The sequence below is a fragment of the Gopherus evgoodei genome, chromosome 3 (genome assembly GCF_007399415.2).
Source record: "Gopherus evgoodei ecotype Sinaloan lineage chromosome 3, rGopEvg1_v1.p, whole genome shotgun sequence".
Classification (NCBI taxonomy): domain Eukaryota; kingdom Metazoa; phylum Chordata; order Testudines; family Testudinidae; genus Gopherus; species Gopherus evgoodei.
The window spans coordinates 162,713,654-162,736,255 of record NC_044324.1 but is presented as its reverse complement, the minus strand read 5'-3'; the positions used below and the strand labels follow the sequence as shown (position 1 = coordinate 162,736,255).

The 22,602-nt window shown below is 46.1% G+C and overlaps 1 protein-coding gene across 1 annotated transcript in view; it reads right to left on the bottom strand.

The window, feature by feature from the left end:
* DNAH8 (dynein axonemal heavy chain 8) overlaps positions 1-22,602 on the bottom strand; it is a 567,023-nt gene that overhangs the window by 297,571 nt on the left and 246,850 nt on the right. Inside the window, 1 exon segment of the mRNA XM_030557275.1 lies at positions 8,514-8,754. Within this exon segment, the coding sequence (XP_030413135.1) occupies positions 8,514-8,754 (241 nt within the window).

Sequence of the window (22,602 nt, the reverse complement as noted above, 5' to 3'; positions counted from 1 at the left end):
ACAACCAGCAGGAGGCGCCATGCCAGTGAATTGTCACCCTGCTACACTATAAACTTAAGTCAAGCGATGTTATGACAACTTACAGCCACTTCATGTCCACACTGCCCTTCTTCTGTTGGTGGTGTGTGTCTTCACCAGAAGCTCTTCCACTGACTTAAGAGGGGCAGTGTGGGGAGCTGAGAGCACACAGCTCCCCATCGATAGCCCATCTCTCCACTCACCATCAGGAACAAAGCAGTTGACCGGATACTGGGTGCAGATCTCCCCAATGGGAGCCTAGCTGCCCCCACCCTGGGCTCAGATCTCCCCACCGGGAGCCTGGTTCCCCCCATCCCACCCCCGAGGTCTTAGCTCCCCACTCCTTGTTGCGAGCACGGCAGCCAACCGGACTTCAGGTGTGGAGTTCACCATCAGGTACAGCTGTGCTCCCAATGCGGAGTGGAGAGCCCGGGGGGGCAACCGGGCTCCTGGTGGGGAGCGGGGAGCTGAGAGCCCAGGCAGCAGCCTGGACAGAGCACGGAGCTGGGAACCTGGGTGGCAGCTCAGCTATAAGTGGGGAGCTTTGACCCCGGTGGCAGCAGGGCTCCCCACCGGGTGCAGGGAGCCCTGGCAGCAGCCTGAGCCGGGAGCCTGGGTGGTGAGCCCTGCTTGGAGTGGAGACGGAGGAGCAGCCTGGCTGGGGAACTGGGAGACGACTTTTTTGTCAACTTCATGGCTCCAGCAAAGCCATGAAATTTACAAGAATGACAGCCAATAGAGGTAAGTAACACAGTGTGTACAGGAACACTGCATGGCACTAACTACACCAACATGAGCCCTATGCCTCTCGTGGAAGTAGAGTTATTATGTCAGTGCAGTATGGCACTTACATCGGTAGGAGCAAGGCTGAAGTGTGTACACTAACAAAATTAGGTTGACATAAGCTGCCTTATATTGACCTAATGCTGTAGCGTAGACCAGGCCTTAGACTGCACTCTACTCTTATCCCAATGCCTAGCAGACTTCAGTGCCACGGATCTTTCCCTTTCAGAAGTCTGTTTCTTATGCCTCTTCTTAGGCATTGGGGATGGTGAGTGGTATCAGGACTCAGGTATGGTAGGAGGCACACTCTTTACTGATGTCAAGGCAGTCAGTGCAGAGTCTGACTGACCTGACTCATATGGAGGTCTCAAGGCCACCCTTGAGGAGAAGCTTTAGCCTTGCGTCACAATCTTTCTTCATGCGAGACTTAAAGTCACTTCAAATTTGGCAGCTCTCTCTCCAATACAAGCTTCCCAAAGGTACTTTAAGCAACTTGAGTGAAGATTGCTCACAGGCACAAACTTATTTCAGGAAATGCAGGACTTGATGCTTGATGACTGAGGCATCCCTCAGCACTGGGAGTCGACTGAAACCCTGAGATGGTAAAAAAAGAAACCAAACTACCTTCTGTGACAAAGCTCTGTCCTTGACTCTGTGGGTCCTGCGTTTCCTGGTGGATTTTGCTAGCCTCAGAGGCTCACTGTAACCCTCCATGTAGCCCTTCTCTCTCTAGAGGCAAGGGTCACAGCTTACTGAGCCATTTTCATCGTAAGCCAACAAGGGAGGTCAGGAGAAATAATCCTTCCTCACACAGTCTCTGTTGTCTCCCAGTCTCAATGATTAATCAGGGAGGGGAGGGGGAAGCCCAGGCCCACCCTCTACTCCAGGCTCCAGCCCAGGGACCCTAAAATTAGCAGCTATGGTAGCTGACTTTTTGGAAACAGGACATGTACACTTCCTCACAACAGCCCCCACTCAATATCTCCTTCACCATTACCTCAGGGCCTCATTCCTTGCACCTGATATGGATTTGTACTACTTCATTCCTCCAACAGCTTGCAAGAAGAGCAGTTCCAGTGACTCTCACAAGCAATAAGAAGAAACTAAAATGGCTCTTGGTTGGCTGGGCCCTTTATACCGATGTCAAAAGCACACAGCAGCATCCAAGCAGCCACCCAGGTGGGGAGCACAAGGGGCAGAACCAGAGGTGGGGCCAGAGCCTCTTCCGGCTGTGCTGGTACGGTGCCCGGTGCAGCACAGCAGCTGCCTGGGAGAGCGCCTGGCTGTGGTGGTGGCAGGCTGCCCCCTGCCCAGGCTTGGCTCCGGGGACAGTGGCAGAGTGAGCCAGAGCCCCTACTCCCTTTAGCATGCTCAGAGTCAGCCCCTGTCACTGGAAACTGAGCCTGGGCAGGGAGCGAACTGTGACTGCCCCTGTCTCCAGCCATGCTCTCTCCCAGGCAGCTGCTGCTGTGCACAGAGACTGCTGGGAAGTTGGGGGGGGGGGCCCTCTGGCTTGTTGGATTCCTGTCCCGGAAACCGAGTCCAGGCAGGGAGTGGGCTGCTGCTGCTGCCCCTCCACAGTCAGGCTCTCTCCCAGACAGCTGGTTAAAGAGCTTCCAGTATGGAGAGGCACTAGACGTTTATGATTGCAGCAGAGTGCATTTGAGCTGCACTGACAGGTATTACCGAAGGAAAAAGTTCCAGCGACTGTGCGGGGTGTGGGCACACCAGGAATGGAATGGACATATGCAATCACTCAAAGAAGAACTGGACAGTTTGAGGGAATGTTCACCCTGGAGCTGAATCGCTCCTGAGCTCACAATGTTCTCCCTTTTGGCTACTGAGAAGTGTACTGTGTTTCTAAAAGGAGGCTGCCCAACTTTGTGCCTCTATAACAGCTATAGGACCAGGTATACCTGATTGAGTGGTTCTGAACTAGAGTCTGAAGCTGCCATCACTTGTGAAAGGCTTCTAAGCCCAATATGACTATCAAAAGTATTAAAGCAAGTGGACAAAGAGAAATTACAAGTACTGGGGGCTCTGTTGATCAGGCCTCTAAACAGGAAAAGCTGGCTATCTGGAGAGAAAGTTCCTGTGGCTGTGGTGATTGAAGCTATTAAAGCTGTTTGTCATGTTCCATAAAACAATGGAATTGCTGGAAGCAGAAAAGAAATTAGAGGCACTTGGCTGAAAAAAGCATTTCTGCTTTGTGACTAATCCAATCAAATGAAGAACAATTTTTCCATTGGTCTAGACTGCTGTAGGGAGATAAGGAATAGGAAAAAATTAACTTACCTGAATATTTTCCTTTCTTCTAGACGGAAAGGCCATATATCTATTACAAGGGGGCTTACCCTTGTGTGCAGTTCTTTAGAGGAAGGTTCAAGATCTGTCAATCAGAGCTCGGAGGTGCTATAAATGCATTATTCTGTCTGAAATACTTTCAAAGTTGCTTTGTAGAGCTAATTCCTTTAAACTTTGGTTCTCACGTTATTAGACAGAAAAAATCATATAAAAACACTTTGTCCAGCAGGATAAACTTTGAATTTCACTTCAAATAATGGAGGACAGATATATCATGCCTCTAAAGAAAATGGAGCAGAATCTGACAGTTTAAGCCTTTCTCAGAACTATAATTCTTTTGTCAGGTGGTTTAGCTCTCTCCAGACTTTCCTGCTAGAAGAAAGGAGATTTTGGGTTAAGTTTTCCTGTTCTTCACGGAGAAAGTCCACAGATCAACTGCAATGGGATGTCTAATAACAGGGAATGATTAGGGAGAGAAATAAAGGATGAATGAGGAAGTAGATGTGACATTATTGACATGAACTATGACCATATAGATTATTGCTGCAACCAGGGTTACATGGTTGCACCAGGTCTCCTACAGAGAAATCAACTGGGGTATCTATGGAAAGGTTGTAGTTTGCTGGTTATGATTATGCTGTCTGTATGTGTGCATCATTTTTGTATTTGAAGTTATGAATATTGGCTATGTACTTGTATCTCAATGTGTTTGATTCTAAGTAACCTCAGTAAAGCATTTGTTCAGCTTCTTGAGAAAGGACTATTCTCAGTAAGTGCCTGTAGAAGGGCTCAGCCGAGGCTCGTCCCTTCGCGGAGCTGTGGGGGATCACACCGCCACGCAATAGTTCACTATGGGTCCTGGCCCTGGGTCAGGGCAGGGCAGTAAACAAACAGTCTGGAGCTCAGGCCATTAAGCAGGGGCTGAGCCAAGAGTCCAATAGGAGCCCAGGCCCTGGGTCAGGGCAGGGCAGCAAATAAACAGTCTGGAGCTCAGGCTTCTGAGCGTCTGGTTCGAGGCAGAGACTGCCACCCATGAATGGGGTGACAGGGGGGACGCAGGCCCACGCACTCCACTGTGTCTCACCCCAGGGCCCTAGCAGCAGCAGGAGACTTGACGCTGTGTCAGTGGGGATCCTGACCGCAACACACTGACATGGGTTCTGACTGAGCTGCGTCAGACCAGGGTCGACTGCCCCCAGGCTACTCTGGACTCCCCCTCATAGGGTACCTGGGTTATGGCGGTGTCCTCAGAGGTTTCCAGTATCATCGGTTCCTCTGGGTAACAGGCGAGGGGTAGGCTGGGCTGCTCCTCAGAGTAGCTGGCCAGGGGTAGGCTGGGCTGCTCCTCAGGGTAGCTGGCCAGGGGTAGGCTGGGCTGCTCCTCTGGCTAGCTGGCCGGGGTAGGCTTGGCTGGCCCGGCCAGTCCTCGTGTCGGCTGCAGCCTCCCGGCATGTCCCAACCCAGAGCTAGGCCACAGGCATCTGGCCTCTCCAGTGGCTGGCCTTCAAGTGAGCTCTGCTGTTGGGCTTTTCTACTTCCTGGCCTGTGTCCTGCCCTGTGGGGGGCGGGCGCAGGACCTGCCGGCTCCGCCCACATTGGTGCTAGGGGAGGGTCGTCCCTCCGCGGGGCTGTGGGGTGTCTCACCGCCTTGCTACAGTGCCCAATCAAGAAACACTTAACTGACAACGGACTTTGGGAGATACCAACCCACATCTGAGCTTTTCTGGGAATGCTTAAATTAACATGGAAACAATGGCGTCGGCCTGCAAAAAGCTGAATCATGTAGCTATAAACTCCATCTTGTTGCTGTGACTTTGCACAGAAGAACAAAGGGGTTTCCATCCACAAGAGAAAGAATATAAAAGGCCCTGGAAGCCTCTCCATTTTGTCTTCAGCTGGCTCAAGAGATGGCCTCTCCACCCCCAAGAGATGCCGGAAAGAAACTGGAACAAAGGACAGGAACTACAGGGTGATTGCTGGACCCAGACTAGGAAGGAATCCAGTCTGTGAAAGAAGCTTATTGGAACATCTCTGGGGGTGAGATTTCATCTGTAATCAGTTTCTTAATGTGTTAGGTTTAGACTTGCGTGTCTTGTTTTATTTTGCTTTGTAACTTACTTTGTTCTGTCTGTTATTACTTGGAACTACTTAAATTCTTTTTATATTTAATAAAATCACTTTTGCTTATTAATTAACCCCGAGTAAGTAATTAATACCTGGGGGAGCAAACAACTGTGCATATCTTTCTATCAGTGTTACAGAGGGCAGACAATTTATGAATTTACCCTGTATAAGCTTTATACAGAATAAAAATGGACTTATTTGGGGTTTGGATCCCATTGGGAGCTGGGTGTCTGGGTGCTAGAGACAGGAGCACTTCTTAAGCTGTTTTCAGTTAAGTCTGCATCTTTGAGGAACATGGTTCAGACTCTGGGTCTGCGTTGGAGCAGACTGGCATGTCTGGCTCAATAAGGCAGGGTTCTGGAGGCCCAAACTGGCAGAGAAAATGGGCTCAGAGGTAGTCTCAGCACATCAGGTAACAGTCCCAAGGGGGACATGTCTCCCTTTTATAAAAAATAAATAAATCAGTTGCTAGTTGAGCATAATGTGCAAATCCCTACCTCCAATGCAGGGACTGATGAAGCCTACATGTTTAAATGGTTAATCTTACTGATGGTGTGAAAACATGACCAGGCGGCTACTGCATCTCTCTCTCTCTCTCTCTCTCTCTCTCTCTCTGTATGTTATATATGACTATTCAATTACTTTGAATAAATAAGCATAAATTTTCCAGGGGGAAAAAGTTTTCTACCTTGGGTGCATTTCAGATGCTTTCAATTTAGCCATCTAATAACAAACTGCAATGTTTCTTCTGTTTTTCTTTGCTTGTTTTTCATTTGTTTATGATGGGTATATAGACCAAGAGAAGTGGAGATTTTTCTGAATTGGGTACTACATTCAATGTTGATTTTTAGACTTTTGACATCAAGAGTATGCCAAAAGAGTGGATGTTTTTTGTTTCATTTTTTGTTTTTCTTTGATTTTTAAAGGGGTTTTTTGTTTGTTTGTTTTTTTGATAGTGGGCAAAAATGATGAGAAAAATAATTTTTTGTAACTGGGTTTATTTTGGGAATAAAGAATTAACTCTCAGTACATCTTTGTCCTCATGAAGAGGTGCACAGCTGCTATTCCCCAGTAAGACCTTAACTTCTAAAAACTCTCTTTGCTGAAATGATTGAAAGGAGATAAGCCTTTTAAAAAATCTAAGGGCACTTCTGACAAGGGATCAAAGGGATGCTTCATCTGAGTTTTTAATAAAAGATTTTGATCCTAAGTGGGAATTCTCCTCATTGGTGTAGAGATTAGAAGTGAGGCAGCTCCAAGAATTCTTATGTCCGGAAGAAAGGAAAATCCTACACCCACTTGCATTTCTAGTGAGCTGGAAATGTTTATTATTTGGCTTTTAAAGTCTGAGGATTTTGGCTCATATTAAGACTTACTATAAGAATTTAAAACAAAACATAGAAAAAAGAAAAAGCTTTGCCCTTGCTTGGACTGGATCCTTATATGTTAATAACTTAGCTCTCTCTATATATACAGCCTTACGTATAGACCAGGCCCTAGGAATACTTTCCCCTGGCTAAGGATATAATAAAAGCATCTGAATAACCTATTTTAATTATTACTCTCAAATCTCATGTAGCTAGATTTAATTTCTCAGGACTCAGCAGTATGTCGGTTCAAGGGACCATCACTGACAGATGTGACTAGAGATCGAATAACATTGCACCCTGTGGCCACCAGCTTCTGAATCCTGTTCTCTGACAGAAATAAACTTATGTGGAGATTGATATCTGATTATTCCCAGAAGTAATATTGACCATGTGGTGTCATTCTGCTCTTGGTGATGACAAATCCATCTTGCTTCAGAACAGAATCTGAGCTGTGGGACTCCAGCTTTGTGAGCCTTTTCCAGGAATGGTGCTCTGAGCAGGCAGTCTCAACATGGGTATATATGAACCCTTTTTGCCAGAGGAAAACAGTGTTAACTAGCACTTTGGAAGACACTTTGGAAGATGGAGGGGCAGGCAGACCAAAGGAAAACCAGCACACTAACAACATTGTCTGTTGCATGTGAAGCCAAGACATCTCCTATGGGAGGTTCATGCAGTGCATTGGTAGGGGTTCTTCAAATCAAGGCTAGAGAAAAATTTTAAAAATCCTCTTGAGAATAGCTACTGCAGTGAAATTTAGGTTCTCCAACATGAACTGTAGCTTCTGGAAAAAAAATCTACTTAAGAATTTCAAATTGAGTGCTCCTCAGTTTTTTGAGCCCTTGGGCATCAGGGTGGGAATGGAATACACTCCTAAGCCTTCTTGTTCCCTGCAAAATCAATTACCTCAGTTTGAAGCAGATTATATATTTAGTCTCTGTACTTTCGTATTTTGATTGGCTGGAGGATGAAAGAGATGTTTTGGAGTTGCATTTAATTCTAAATAGGACAGGTTGTATATCTCTGGCTAAGATTCTTTAATTTGTTTTGTGATGTAGTATTGAACAAATACACTGAAATTTCAGTTAGGAAGAAAAAAATAAATGCAGAAATATAAAATGGGAAATAATGAGCTATGCAGAAAAAGATCTGAGGATTTTACTGGCTCACAAACTGAACATGAATCAACAAGGTGATGCACTTGTGAAAAAAGCAAATGTAATTCTGGGGTGCATTAACAAGGGCAGCATAAGAAAGACATAAGAGGTAATTATTCCACTCTACTCAGCACTGGTGAGGCCTCAGCTGGATTAGTATGTCAAACTTTAAGAGTCCAGATGAGAGCAACAAACATGATAAAAGGTTCAGGAAAGGTTTAAAAACCTGGGTATGTTTAGTCTTGAAAAAAAGAAGACAGGGTGGGACCCAATAATAGTCTTCAAATATGTTAAGGGCTGTTATAAAGAGGATGGTGATCAATTGTTCTCAATGTCCACTGAAAGTAGGACAAGAAGTAATGGGTATAATCTGCAGCAAGGGAGATTTAAGTTAGACATTAGGAAATACTTTCTACAGGGATAGTTAAGTACTGAAATAGCTTATCAAGGGAGGTTGTGGAATCCCAGTCACTGGAGGTTTTTAAGAACAGATTAGACCTGTCAGAGATGATCTAGGTATACCTGGACCTGCTTCAGCAAAGAGGGGATTTGACTAGATGACCTCTTGAGGTCACTTCCAGCCCTACATTTCTATGATTCTATAATGGACAACAACTATTTAACATACCATGCATTGTTTCAGAATAATGTTTGATTTCATAGTCAAAAAGTCCTTATATATAACTTCTATACAAGTAATATTTTGTTCTTTCCTGAAAATATAAATTGAAGGATCAAAAGCAATGTATGTACTTACCTCAATATCATCTTTATGTTTAAGAAGTGGTGCTTCCATGATGTTTCGAAGACAAAAAGAATCCGATTCCACATCAAATTGATGTCCTGTTGTTTCAGCAATGCGATTCCAATGTCTCTGCTTCATTGCTTTATTAGTCATCATTTCCAACAGAGGACATGACTCACTAAAATCATCTATTCTTTTCTTGAGGTCTAAAAATGCTTGCCAGTTTTTAAGTCCTTTGGGAAGTTTGCGGCACCTTTAATTCAGTAAATAATAATAATTGATACAGTAGTACACTTCTTATATTGTTGATTTAATATTTTGTCAAAAACTATCTTGAAATATTTTATGTATATTTGGAAAAAATAGGTGGTTTAAAACAGACACCGTTGTTTTACCAAAACTATTTTCTCAGTAACAATGGCTGAAAAATTAGTCTGCTGACATATCAATTTCATTTAAATAGTGTACCAGTGATATCAGTGCAGGGCCGGCTCTAGGCACCAGCGTTCCAAGCATGTGCTTAGGGCACCACTTTTCAAGGGGCAGCACTCCAGCTTTTTTTTTTTGCTTCAGCAGTGTTCTAAAAAGCACTGTTCTAAAAAGCATAATATTATCCCTTCAATCCCACTCTCACACAGGTGGTGGATTAAACAGAACTCCAAGAAACTAATCTTCTAATGCAAATGCAAGATTTATTATGTGATAATTTTCTCTTAGCCATTTCTCCCCTCATTCATTACTAATGGGTTAATTTAAAATTTGGAGAAAGATTAATATAATTGCTGAAGGCTTCAGAACTAAACCTAATCCTTCAACTCAGGGCTTGTCTACATCAGAAAGTTGCAGCGCTGGTGAGGGAGTTACAGCGCTGCAACTTTGAAGGTGTACACATCTGCAGGGCACCACCAGCGCTGCAACTCCCTGTTTGCAGCGCTGGCCGTACTCCCGTTTTGTCTCGGGTGTAGAGGATCCAGCGCTGGTGATCCAGCGCTGGTAATCCAATGTAGACAGTTACCAGCGCTTTTCTTGACCTCCGTGGAAGGAGGAAGCCTCTGGTAATCAAGCTGGTTTCCTTTCCCGGTTTGCTCTCTCGGTCCCGGAGCCACCCAGCAAACCGCAGGGAAGGAGACCTGCTTGCTCGGGGTTCCGGGACCGAGAGAGCAAACCGGGAAAGGAGACCAGCTTCGCCGCGGTTTGCTCTCGCGTTCCCGGAGCCAGCCAGCAAACCGCGGGGAAGGAGACCTGCTTGCTCGGGGTTCCGGGACCGAGAGAGCAAACCGCGGCGAAGCTGGTTTCCTTTCCCGGTTTGCTCTCTCGGTCCCGGAACCCCGAGCAAGCAGGTCTCCTTCCCTGCGGTTTGCTGGCTGGCTCCGGGACCGAGAGAGCAAACCGCGGCGTTCCCGGTTTGCTCTCTCGGTCCCGGAACCCCGAGCAAGCAGGTCTCCTTCCCTGCGGTTTGCTGGCTGGCTCCGGGACCGAGAGAGCAAACCGCGGCGTTCCCGGTTTTCTCCCTCGGTCCCGGAACCCCGAGCAAGCAGGTCTCCTTCCCTGCGGTTTGCTGGCTGGCTCCGGGACCGAGAGAGCAAACCGCGGCGTTCCCGGTTTGCTCTCTCGGTCCCGGAACCCCGAGCAAGCAGGTCTCCTTCCCTGCGGTTTGCTGGCTGGCTCCGGGACCGAGAGAGCAAACCGCGGCGTTCCCGGTTTGCTCTCTCGGTCCCGGAACCCCGAGCAAGCAGGTCTCCTTCCCTGCGGTTTGCTGGCTGGCTCCGGGACCGAGAGAGCAAACCGCGGCGTTCCCGGTTTGCTCTCTCGGGTCCCGGAACCCCGAGCAAGCAGGTCTCCTTCCCTGCGGTTTGCTGGCTGGCTCCGGGACCGAGAGAGCAAACCGCGGCGTTCCCGGTTTGCTCTCTCGGTCCCGGAACCCCGAGCAAGCAGGTCTCCTTCCCTGCGGTTTGCTGGCTGGCTCCGGGACCGAGAGAGCAAACCGCGGCGTTCCCGGTTTGCTCTCTCGAGTCCCGGAACCCCGAGCAAGCAGGTCTCCTTCCCTGCGGTTTGCTGGCTGGCTCCGGGACCGAGAGAGCAAACCGCGGCGTTCCCGGTTTGCTCTCTCGGGTCCCGGAACCCCGAGCAAGCAGGTCTCCTTCCCTGCGGTTTGCTGGCTGGCTCCGGGACCGAGAGAGCAAACCGCGGCGTTCCCGGTTTGCTCTCTCGGTCCCGGAACCCCGAGCAAGCAGGTCTCCTTCCCTGCGGTTTGCTGGCTGGCTCCGGGACCGAGAGAGCAAACCGCGGCGTTCCCGGTTTGCTCTCGGCGAAGCTGGTTTCCTTTCCCGGTTTGCTCTCTCGTCCCGGAACCCCCCTTGAAGCCGCCCAACAGCGCTGCAGTGTGGCCACATCTAACACCACTTGCAGCGCTGGTTGCTGTAAGTGTGGCCACTCTGCAGCGCTGGCCCTATACAGCTGTACTAATACAGCTGTAACAACCAGCGCTGCAAAATTTTAGATGTAGACATGGCCTCAGTCAATCAGTAATATTCTTCCAAAGCTGTAGAAATATTTCAGCAATTTATTAGTAGCATTAAAACATATACTTGGTATATTATAGCTAATTGTCAAGCTACTATGTGTCTAATTCTCCCTTTAGGGAAAAAAAATCTGTTATGAATTGTATTCCAGTTGTTTTATCAGATTAGCACAGTGGACTGATGAGAGGAGAACCTGCTAGCAGAAAGAAAATCAGGTAAGAGATTTCACATTCTGTAGCACACATTCTCGCCTGATTAACAGGAAGTAGTGAGCAATGAATAACATAAGTAGAAAAGAAAAAAATAGTTTTAAGCAGTAGACTAGTATAAAAGATAGAAGTGGAAGTGGTTCCCCCCCCATATAAAACCAGAGCTTTGGAATTTAAAGAATTATTTGGGAACCAACCCACTAATACCCTCCTACCAAAGGATGGCCTGTTGAAGAATGGAAACATACTTTGCAAGTGTTCCTCAAACTATTTCGAACAATGCCAATAGAGACTTGTAGATGGAGTCTCAATTTCTTCTCCAGAACTATTTCCCAGATATCTAGCATAGCAACTGGTGCAGGATTTTAACATCTTGCCTAAAGCAATTTGTGGCCCTAAGGTCCTGACATTTTGGATGGAATGATATGTGCAGAAAACAATTAGTGTCTGTACTCTGTATGTTTGAGATATACTTTTAGCTTTCTAGGGATGTCACTTGTGTCACATTATTGCTGTAGCTGTGTTGTTCCAGGATATGAGGGAGACAAGGGTGAAATAATATCTTTTATTGGACCAACTTCTGTTGGTAGAGAGGACAAACTTTTGAACTTCACAGAGCTCTGCTTCATACCTGGAAAAAGTAATCAGTGTCCAAGCTAAATACAAGGTGGGACTGACTGCTAAGCATCAGGGGTTCACACATGGTGTAGGAGCCCTTTTAAATTGAAGTGTGCAGTTAACACCTCTGCAGTCATAGGACAATGGAGGGTTAGTAGACAGCCGGGTGTGTTATACACATTTTTGTAATGGGTCATAAAACCAGTATTAACACCTTCCAAGGTGTGTGATGAATGTAAGAATTTTTGGTTATATTTTTATGATCCATATGTTCGCCTTAGTTTAGCTGATCACTATGTATTTGTTACAGGGTGGAGCTTCTTCCCAGCTTCCAAGCACACACTGCCACTCCTAATCTCCTTGAGGATGGTTTATTTTCTTAAAACAGGCAAGTAAACAAACAGAAAACAGTCTTTTAACTCTCTCCTTTGTCTCAGACTTCAGGGCCACTCCTCAGAGGGATCTCTGGTGCTCCTCTCCTGACAGCTTCTCAGTTTTAATCAGCTGTCCTCCCTTCCTGGAGTAACAGCCCCAGGGCTGCTTCCCCAGCCACCTGGCCCCTTCCTCCAGAGACACACCATTGGACTTAGCTCCACTCCACTATGTCTTCTCTTTCACAGGCACAGTCTGTCTCAATCACTCTCTCCTCCTTCATTCCCTGCCCTTTAAAGCCTCAGGTATAGCCCAACCACCTTTAATAGTCTGGATTGGGTTCACCTGTTCTGACACAAGGGAGTTTAGTCCAGCTCTACTCACAGGGACCAGGTACCCTGTGACAGTATTTCTATAACACTGAGCGTAAAAGGGAGGGAGGCATGACTGGTGTCATGTATGCAACTGGTGCCACATCTACACTAGAAGTGCTACAGAGGTTCTTCTGATAAAGACACTCTATGCTGATGGGAGAGAGCTCTCCCATCAGCTTAATTGCTCCACCTCCCAAAAGAGCTGGTAGCTATGTCGGCAGGAGAAGCTCTCCCGCCAACATAGCGCTGTTTACACCGGCGCTTAGGTCAGTATAACTTACATTGCTCAGCCATGTGATTATTCACATCCCTGAGTGACTTAAGTTATTGTGACACTCTGTATCTTGAGGGAACACCCAGCACCCTACTGTTCATCCTTATATGATTGTGTGGTATCCAATGCAAAGTTTGTCATGTCGGGTGTCTTCACAAGGCTCATGATGCACTGAGCATTGTTGCTATAGTAATGTTATAGATTGTAATTTTATGTATATAGTTATGAGGCTGAAAATGTGTCCTCATGGCTTAAAACAAGCCCAGGTAAAACTCTCCAAGAACAGAGTGGCAGTTCACACCTCATCAGGGCATGTATGGGACAAACCCAGCCCAGCCTCACAGGAACAAAGGGCACTGGCAAAGGCAGCAACAAAGGATTTATTGGACTCTCCAGTGAGTAACCCATGGCTTGAATGATCTCTTCCTTAACTGGAGTGTCTGTGTTGATATCAAGATCTTCTTCCTCCTGGATGTTTGCTTCGTCTTTAGGTGGTTCCCTGCTCAGCAATTCTTTGAAATGCTCTGTCCAGCACATTTCTTGTTCTTTTTTAGTTGTTAGTAGGTGTCCTTGTTTGTTCCTGATGAGAGTATTTGTCAGTGTCTGCCGTTTACCACTGATAAGCCGCATCATTTTGTAGATGGTTCCTTGTTCACCACGAGCACCTGCATCCTCTGCTTCTGTTGCCAGATTATCAACAAAATGCCATTTGTCCGCTCTCACAAGGCGTTAGACCTTCCGGTGTGCCTTGCTATACTGCTCGTGGTTTTTGTCCTTTAGCTTCTGGGATTTTATATCTAAAACTTTTTTCTTCAGAGCTCGTCTGGTTTCTACAGCATTGCATGTGCTGGGTGTAATCCACTCCTTCCTTCTCTTCTACCTGTAGCCTAGATAGGCTTCAATGCTCTGTTTATAAATTGCTGTTACTTTGTCTCACTTCTTCTGGATCTCCTCATTTGCATTCCCCTCCTCTTCATCAAGGTCTGCAAGTGCTTGAAATCTGTTTGTTGACTGCAGAACGAAGGCTTTCTGTATTTCAAGGGACTTTAGCTTGTCAATATCTTAATGTCTATGTCACAAGGTGGTGGTCGCTGCCAACATCTGCACCCCTTCTCACTTTCATATCTGTCAGTGAGCGTTGCCATTTGCCATTTATCATGATATGGTCAATCTGGTTCTTATCTCTGCCATTTGGGGAACACTATGTCAGCTTGTGAATTTCATGATGTTCAATAGGGTTCCGCCAATGACATAAATCAACAAGCCTTTCTCCATTTTCATTCATGGTGCCATACCCATGTCTTCCCATTGCTCTGTCATTGTTTGTGTTGTCCTTCCTGACCTTGGCATTCAGGTCTCCCATGATGATAGTTAGGTATCCTCTCTAACTCTGCCTGTAGTGTAAGGTAGAATTTGTCCTTTACTTCTTCATCATTGTCACTGCTTCTCCCAAGGCTGTTGTTAATCTTCCTGATCCTGTTCATCTGCTCTTGCTGACACCCAGAATGTGTAAGCTGTAGCGTCTCATCTCTGCTGTGACCTGAGCTAGCTTCCCTGTTTCGTATATTGTCCGTATGTTCCACAAACCAAGTTTGTTTTTTGTCTTGGTATTGAGCACTTCAGTCTTAATGCCAGTGGCTTCCTTTCAGCTTTCACCACTGGCAGTCATATGGGTCATTGACTCCTGAAGACTATCACACACAGTAACGGTCGATTTCTCCATCACTGTTTCTGTAACATATTTTGTTTTTTACGGGACAGGGTTGTTAGCCCTGTGCCTAAAGCCCAACCTGGAGGACCAAGGTGTCTGTTTTGTCTGCCCCCCACAACCCAGTCTGAAGCTCTTTGCCAAGCAGCGAGGAAGTGGTTTAATCCTTAATTTTGCATAAGGCAAGACATATGTGGATGATGCCATCCACTTATTAATAATAGAAAGAACTTTACTTTCTGAGATGAACTTTGAAGTAGAGATTAAATGGTTCCTTTTATTTTCAGGAATTTTTCCTCCCGAAGGTAAGCCCTTTTTGGAATCAGCCTGAGCTCCTATGAAGAACATTCTGTGATGGGATCAACAAGGATTTCTTCTCTTTTATTAAGAAACCCAAACTTTGGAACACAGAGCATGAGAATTATGTGACCTTTTTTGGCTTCTCCTCTAAAGCTGCTTTTAGGAGCCAATCGTCTAAATATGGAAACACAAAAATCCATTGTCTTCTGAGAAAAGCTTCCACTACAGATAAACATTTTGTAAAGACTCAGGATGCTGAGGAAAAGCCAAAGGCCTGTATTGCAAATGGTCCTGCCCTATGGCAAAACAAAGATGTGTGAGACTGAGAGCAGTAAACCAATTTAGACTGGATATGAAGGAATAATAGAACTTAGAGCTAACATTCTGAAGTGAATCCTTTGCACTTGTTTATCTTATATCTGATGAAGAGCTCTATCTTTCTTTGGAATTAGGAAATAGTGGGAGTAAAACCCCAGATTCCTGAGATTTACTGGAATCTCCTATATTGATCCCACCGTTAGTATATAGTTGATTTCAGTTCTTAACACTAACTTGTAAGAAGTAGTCCCTAAGAGGGAGGGAGAGGGCAGTTGTTTTGGGTATCTAACTGGATAATATACCATTTTTACAGTGTCCAGAACCTATTTGTCAGTGGTGATCTTTAGCTATTCGGTGTAACATTGGCCTAAATGGTCTCCAAATGCAAGGGAAACAGACTCCAAGGTTGGTTTGCTACTTTCGAACATCACATCAAACCTGCAGACTAACTGCTAGTAAAGAAGAAGTGGTGGACAAATTCTTTTGCTTCGTCTTGGATCTAAATGGGCATCTGTCATATGACTGAAAAGTAGAAGGTTGTTGTTGCTAGTAGCACTGTCTACCCTTGAAATAAGATGATGATGACAAAGAAGAATAAGGTTGGTAATTCTGTCTTTGGTATCTGAAAAGAGGTGCAAGAAATCTCCTCTTAAAAGGTGACCTTAGACTTCATTTCCTAGGGAAGAGAAAAGGAAGGTAGCCAGGCATGTCTTCTGAGAGTTATGGTTATTGCTACCAATTTTGAAGACGTGTACGAGACATCAAAGGATGCCCTCAGTTTAGCAATATAATCTCTCTCTTTAATGATGGCATTAGCCATTATGGAGTGGTCATCAGAGGGGTTGTGGTGAACAGAGAAATTTTGTCTTTCTGAAACTGGATCGAGTTATAATGGATTATTAGTTAGAGAAGATGATGAGAATAGTTTCCTTCTCAAAGAATCCAGTCTTTTCCCTTCTCTGTCACTGATAATAGAATGTAAATTATCCTAATCTTGACATTTGCGTTGTCGAAGTCTCCACCTGAGAATTAGGTGGAGAATGTACATGAAAGAAAGAAAACTCTTCATAGAAGATTAGGGTTGGAAGAGACCTCAGGCAGTCATCTATTCCAACCCCCTGCTCAAAGCAGGACCAACCCCAACTAAATCATCCCAGCCAGGGCTTTGCCAAGCCAGGCCTTAAAAATCTCTAAAGATGGAGATTCCACCACCTCCCTAGGTAACCCATTCCAGTGCTTCAGCACCCTCCTAGTGAAATAGTTTTTCCTAATATCCAACCTAGACCTTCCCGACTGCAACTTGAGATCTCTGCTCTTTGTTCTGTCATCTGCCACCACGGAGAACAGCCTAGCTCCATCCTCTTTGGAATCCCCTCTTCAGGTAGTTGAAGGCTGTGTGACCAAGTTCCTCCTCTACCCTGATGGGTCCTGCACTTATTGGTGAATTTGCTCGCCTCAGAGATTCATGGCAGCCCTCAGTTTGGCCACTTTCGTGGCTCAAATCTGCTGTTTTACTCAGATAACCTCATCATCAACTAGCGTGGGGAAAAGAAAGGAGAACAATCCCCACAGTCTCTGCTGATCCACCGTGTGGGTCGGGGAACAGCCAGAGACCTTCCCCTCTGGTGGAACCCACAGTCCAGGTCAACTCCTCCTGTATCTGATCAGGAGTTGGGAGGTTTAGGGGGAACCTGAGCCCGCCCTCTACTCCAGGTTCCAGCCCAAGGCTCTGTGGACTGTAGCTGTCTAGAGTGCCTCCTGGAACAGATGCATGGCAGCTACAACTCCCTGGGCTACTTCCCCATGGCCTCCTCCAAACATCATCTTTATCCTCACCACAGGACCTTTCTCCAGGTGTCTGGTAATGCTTGTACTCCTCAGTCCTCTAGAAGTACGCCTTCTTACACTCAGTTTCTAGTGCCTCTTGCTCCCAGCTCCTCGCATGCACACCCCAAACTGAAGTGACGTCCTTTTTAAACTCAGGTGCTCTGATTAGCCAGCCTGTCCTAATTGATTCTAGCAGTTTCTTCTTAATTGGCTCCAGGTATCCTAATTAGCCTGCCTGCCTTAATTGGTTCCAGCAAGTTCCTGCTTGTTCTGGAACTGCCCCTGTTATCTTACCCAAGGAAAAGGGATCTATTTAATCTGAGACTAATATATCTGCCTTCTAACACTCTCCTGTAGCCATCTCGCCTGATCCTGTCACAGCTGCTATCAAATCCCCCCTCACTCTTCTCTTCCGCAGACTAAATAAGCCCAGTTCCCTCAGCCTATCCTCAGAAGTCACGTGCCCCAGCCCCCAATCATTTTCGTTGCCCTCTGCCGGATTCTCTCCAATTTGTTAACATCCTTTCTGTAGTGGGCTGCCCCAGACTGGACGCAATACTCCACATGTGGCCTCATCAGTTCCAAATAGAGGAGAATAATCACTTCCATCGATCTGCTGGCAATACTCCTACTAATGCCGTTAGCCTTCTTGGCAACAAGGACACACTGTTGACTCATATCCAGCTGTAATCCCCAGGTCCTTTTCTCAAGAACTGCTGCTTACCAAGCCGGTCCCTGGCCTGGTGCATCATATAAAACATCTTGAATTAGAGTAAGGGACTTGTCTCTCATTATCAGATCCATTAATGTAGGATCTAAACATCTCAGATCTGAATATTCCTTCAAGTCTGGGAGTTTTGAATCTGTGTAACTTAGATTTGAATGCTGTGGACCCGCAAAAACATCTCCAGTTTGATGCTGAACCAGAGACATGACTTTGGAAGAAGGTTGGTATGGAAGGCCCGGAGCTGATCAATAAGGCCAAGAATCCAGGAAGGCACTTGCCAGTACTGCCAATTTGCCCAGTCCAGTATTATGTGAGAGTCCGGGGGTACACATGCTTGTAATAGTTTGTGTCTAACAAAGATCCTGTCATTGGATCCAGTTACAGAAATTCATAGAATATCAGGGTTGGAAGGGACCTCAGGAGGTCATCTAGTCCAACCCCCTTCTCAAAGCAGGGCCAATCCCCAGACAGATTTTTGCCCTAGATCCCTAAATGGCCCCCTCAAGGATTGAACTCACAACCCTGGGTTTAGCATGCCAATGCTCATCTTCCTCTGAATGTGGATCTGAGCCTGTTCTTAACATTGTATTCTTAACATTGATACAGGAGATATCGTTCTTCTAGGAGAGCCAGAAGGTGTCCTAGGAGGTGGAGGCAACATTACCAAGGGGTCATCTAACTTCCTCTTCTTGTAAGAAAGAGAGCGTGGAGACCAATCATTATCCAAGTCTTTCTTTGCTGTAGAAATATCAGCTGGACCCAAGGAGTACTGTTCTTCAGACACCTGTATGGACCCTACATTACATGCTATCAGTGCTGGTATAACAATTATTAATAGAAGCCTGCACCACTCAAATGCACCAGTCGGTGTATATCCAAAGAGTAGGAATATGCAGAGGACACTTGAAGAAGAAAACCCATTTCTTCACCTTATCCCTGAAGATCATAAGAATCCTGATTCATCATGGGAGGAAAAGGGCTTTGTAGGAGCCCTGCTTTTTCCGTAGGGAACGAAGTACCCACTTCAATACCGGGATGGGATAGAGATATGACTTTGAATCCTCTCAGGAGGTTTTCTACTCCAGCCCAGTTCTGATGCTGGACTTACTCTCTGGGTTAGACAGATAACATCCTTCTCATTCCTCTTCCCAAAATGTTCAGAACATCCTGGCTTTTCTGTATTGGAGTCACAGTTTCTGGGAGAAGGTGATGTCCTGACATATCCGTTCAACTCTGAGACTTGTGCCCTGGCTATGCAATGTTTGGCTAGCTGTGAACAGGCAGGCTATAATTTTCCCTCTGTAGTGCCAGTACATGCTGCCTCACATAAGGAACACCACTTAGATTTAGCCCAATGTTTGTGGGAGAGCAGGGCGGGCAGAGGAATCCCAGAAGGGAGGCACAGCAGTGACAGATCCAGGTGACAGAAACCACTACACTATCAAATATCCAATCCAAGAAAGAAGGAGAATTTGGAAGAAAGATTATAAATTATTGCTGCACAACAACAAATAAAAATTAAAGTTATAAAACAAAGTGCACAGGAGAAACTGAACCACCAATTTATTATGCCACCAGAGGCTGTATATCTAGTAGCCTGAACAGAAGGATGAGGCATAGTCCTGGAGCATCCAGCAACAACTTTGGATTGCCTCCAAAATCCATGGGTGTGAGGGAGGAACAGGAGCTGCTTAGCGAACAGGAGCTGCTAACAGGGAGTTTTGCAAGGGAGTTCTCCAGGTGAAGGAGGAGCACATACAGCATCTGTGGGGTAAGTGACTGTCTGCAGTGTTTGTGTTTGTGTTTGGGGGTTACTTGCTGTGTGCTGAGCTTGTGTTTGTCAGTCTGTTTGGTTTGTTTGTTTGAAGGACCGTGTGCTGTAGCTGGCAATTGGAGGTGGAGCTACTAAGAAGGTTTGAAAGCTAGAAGCCTCTGGTAATTGGCTGAGCCTTAACCAGTGGGCGGGGCATTCACTCAGGCCAGGGCTTTATAAAGCTGCGCACAAGCGACCAGGGAGCTTAGTGAACAGGAGCTGCTAACAAGGAGTTTTGCAAGGGAGTTTGGAAGGGGAGTAGGAAGGGAGGGGGGGTCCCTTGTCGGTCTCATCTGTGACCCATTGGTCTCCTGAACCTATAAACTGAGCCACATCCAAAACCTTTCTGTTTACAGCAGAGCAGAGCAGACAGGGAGCTGTAGACGGGAATTTGAGAGAGTTTGACAGAGGGAGGCTTACAATGGTGAGGAGGACCCGCAACACTGTGCCAACACTGCTTCTGTCGCCTCCACCTGCGCCTGTAGCCAGACAGAGCACCAAAGCATGGATGCTTTTACCCAGATTCTGGTGTGGGCCTGCAAAGACTGTAATTTGCAATTTCCACTTACTGATATCCAGGCTGGGGGTGGCATCCAATGTGAAAGGTGCCTACTGGTGGAGTCTCTCAGGCAGCAGGTGAGAGAGCTACAGGAGGAGGTGGCTAGGCTGAGGAACATCCATATCCATGAGCAATTCCTGGACAGTATCCATGTGGAGACAGCTGACGGTGCTGTCCCAGTTGACAGGACTACCGACACACCAGTGGAGGAGGAGGCTCAGGGTGGACACAGCCAGCTGGTTACTTCTAGCAGCAGGCAGTGCTCCATCGCTGCTGCGAACCCTCCTGCTATGGTAAAAGATAACTGTTATGCTCTTCTTGATACAGGAGAGAAGGAATCACCCCCAACAGTTAAGGAGGTGAAGCCTCGTACCCCTAAGGCTGGGAGGTCTGCTGCCACCACTGATAAGAAACGTAGGGTAGTGGTGGTTGGAGACTCTCTGCTGAGGGGGACGGAAACACCCATCTGTCGCCCTGACCATTCATCCCGGGAGGTATGCTGCCTGCCAGGGGCCCATATCCGAGATGTTACAGAGGCATTGTCGAGGATTATCCGGCCGTCTGACTACTACCCCATGCTACTCATCCATGTGGGCACAAATGATACTGCGAGGTGTGACACTGAGCAGATCAAGAGTGACTACAGGGCTCTGGGAGTATGGGTTAAGGAGTTTGGAGCGCAGGTGGTATTCTCTTCGATTCTTCCTGTTGAAGGTAGGGGTCCGGGCAGAGACAGATGCATCGTGGAGGTGAATGCCTGGCTGCGAAGATGGTGTCGCCAGGAGGGCTTTGGCTTCCTTGACCACGGGATGCTATTCGAGGAAGGACTGCTAGGAACAGATGGCGTTCACCTTTCGAAGAGGGGAAAGGCCTTATTTGCACACAGACTGGCTAACCTAGTAAGGAGGGCTTTAAACTAGGTTCGACGGGGACAGGTGAGCAAAGCCCATAGGTAAGTGGGGAACAAGACCTGGGAGATGGGTTGGAAACAGGAGGGAGCACAGGCTATAATGGCAAAGAGGAAGGAGGGTCAGGGCGAAGCTGGGAGGCAAGATCAAACCAGTATCTTAGATGCCTATATACAAATACAAGAAGTATGGGTAATAAGCAGGAAGAACTGGAAGTTCTAATAAATAAATACAACTATGACATTATTGGCATTACTGAAACTTGGTGGGATAATACACACGACTGGAATGTTGGTGTGGATGAGTATAGTTTGCTCAGGAAGGATAGACAGGGGAAAAAGGGAGGAGGTGTTGCCTTATATATTAAAAATGTACACACTTGGACTGAGGTGGAGATGGACATAGGAGACGGAAGTATGGAGAGTCTCTGGGTTAGGCTAAAAGGGGTAAAAAACACAGGTGATGTCGTGCTGGGAGTCTACTACAGGCCACCTAATCAGGTGGAAGAGGTGGATGAGGCTTTTTTCAAACAACTAACAAAATCATCCAAAGCCCAAGATTTGGTGGTGATGGGGGACTTCAACTATCCAGATATATGTTGGGAAAAAAACACCGCGGGGCACAGACTATCCAATAAGTTCCTGGACTGCATTGCAGACAACTTTTTATTTCAGAAAGTTGAAAAAGCTACTAGGGGGGAAGCTGTTCTAGACTTGATTTTAACAAATAGGGAGGAACTTGTTGAGAATTTGAAAGTAGAAGGAAGCTTTGGTAAAAGTGATCATGAAATCATAGAATTTGCAATTCTAAGGAAGGGTAGAAGGGAGTACAGCAGAATAGAGACAATGGATTTCAGGAAGGCGGATTTTGGTAAGCTCAGAGAGCTGATAGGTAAGGTCCCATGGGAATTAAGACTGAGGGAAAAAACAACTGAGGAAAGTTGGCAGTTTTTCAAAGGGACGCTATTAAGGGCCCAAAAGCAAGTTATTCCGATGGTTAGGAAAGATAGAAAATGTGGCAAAAGACCACCTTGGCTTACCCTTGAGATCTTGCGTGACCTACAAAATAAAAAGGCGTCATATAAAAAATGGAAACTAGGTCAGATCACGAAGGATGAATATAGGCAAATAACACAGGAATGCAGAGGCAAGATTAGAAAAGCAAAGGCACAAAATGAACTCAAACTAGCTATGGGAATAAAGGGAAACAAGAAGACTTTTTATCAATACATTAGAAGCAAGAGGAAGACTAAGGACGGGGTAGGCCCACTGCTCAATAAGGAGGGGGAAACAGTAACGGGAGACTTGGAAATGGCAGAGATGCTTAATGACTTCTTTGTTTCAGTCTTCACTGAGAAGTCTGAAGGAATGTCTAGTATAGTGAATGCTTACGGGAAGAGGGTAGGTTTAGAAGAGAAAATAAGAAAAGAGCAAGTAAAAAATCACTTAGAAAAGTTAGATGCCTGCAAGTCACCAGGGCCTGATGAAATGCATCCTAGAATACTCAAGGAGTTAATAGAAGAGGTATCTGAGCCTCTAGCTATTATCTTTGGGAAATCATGGGAGACAGGGG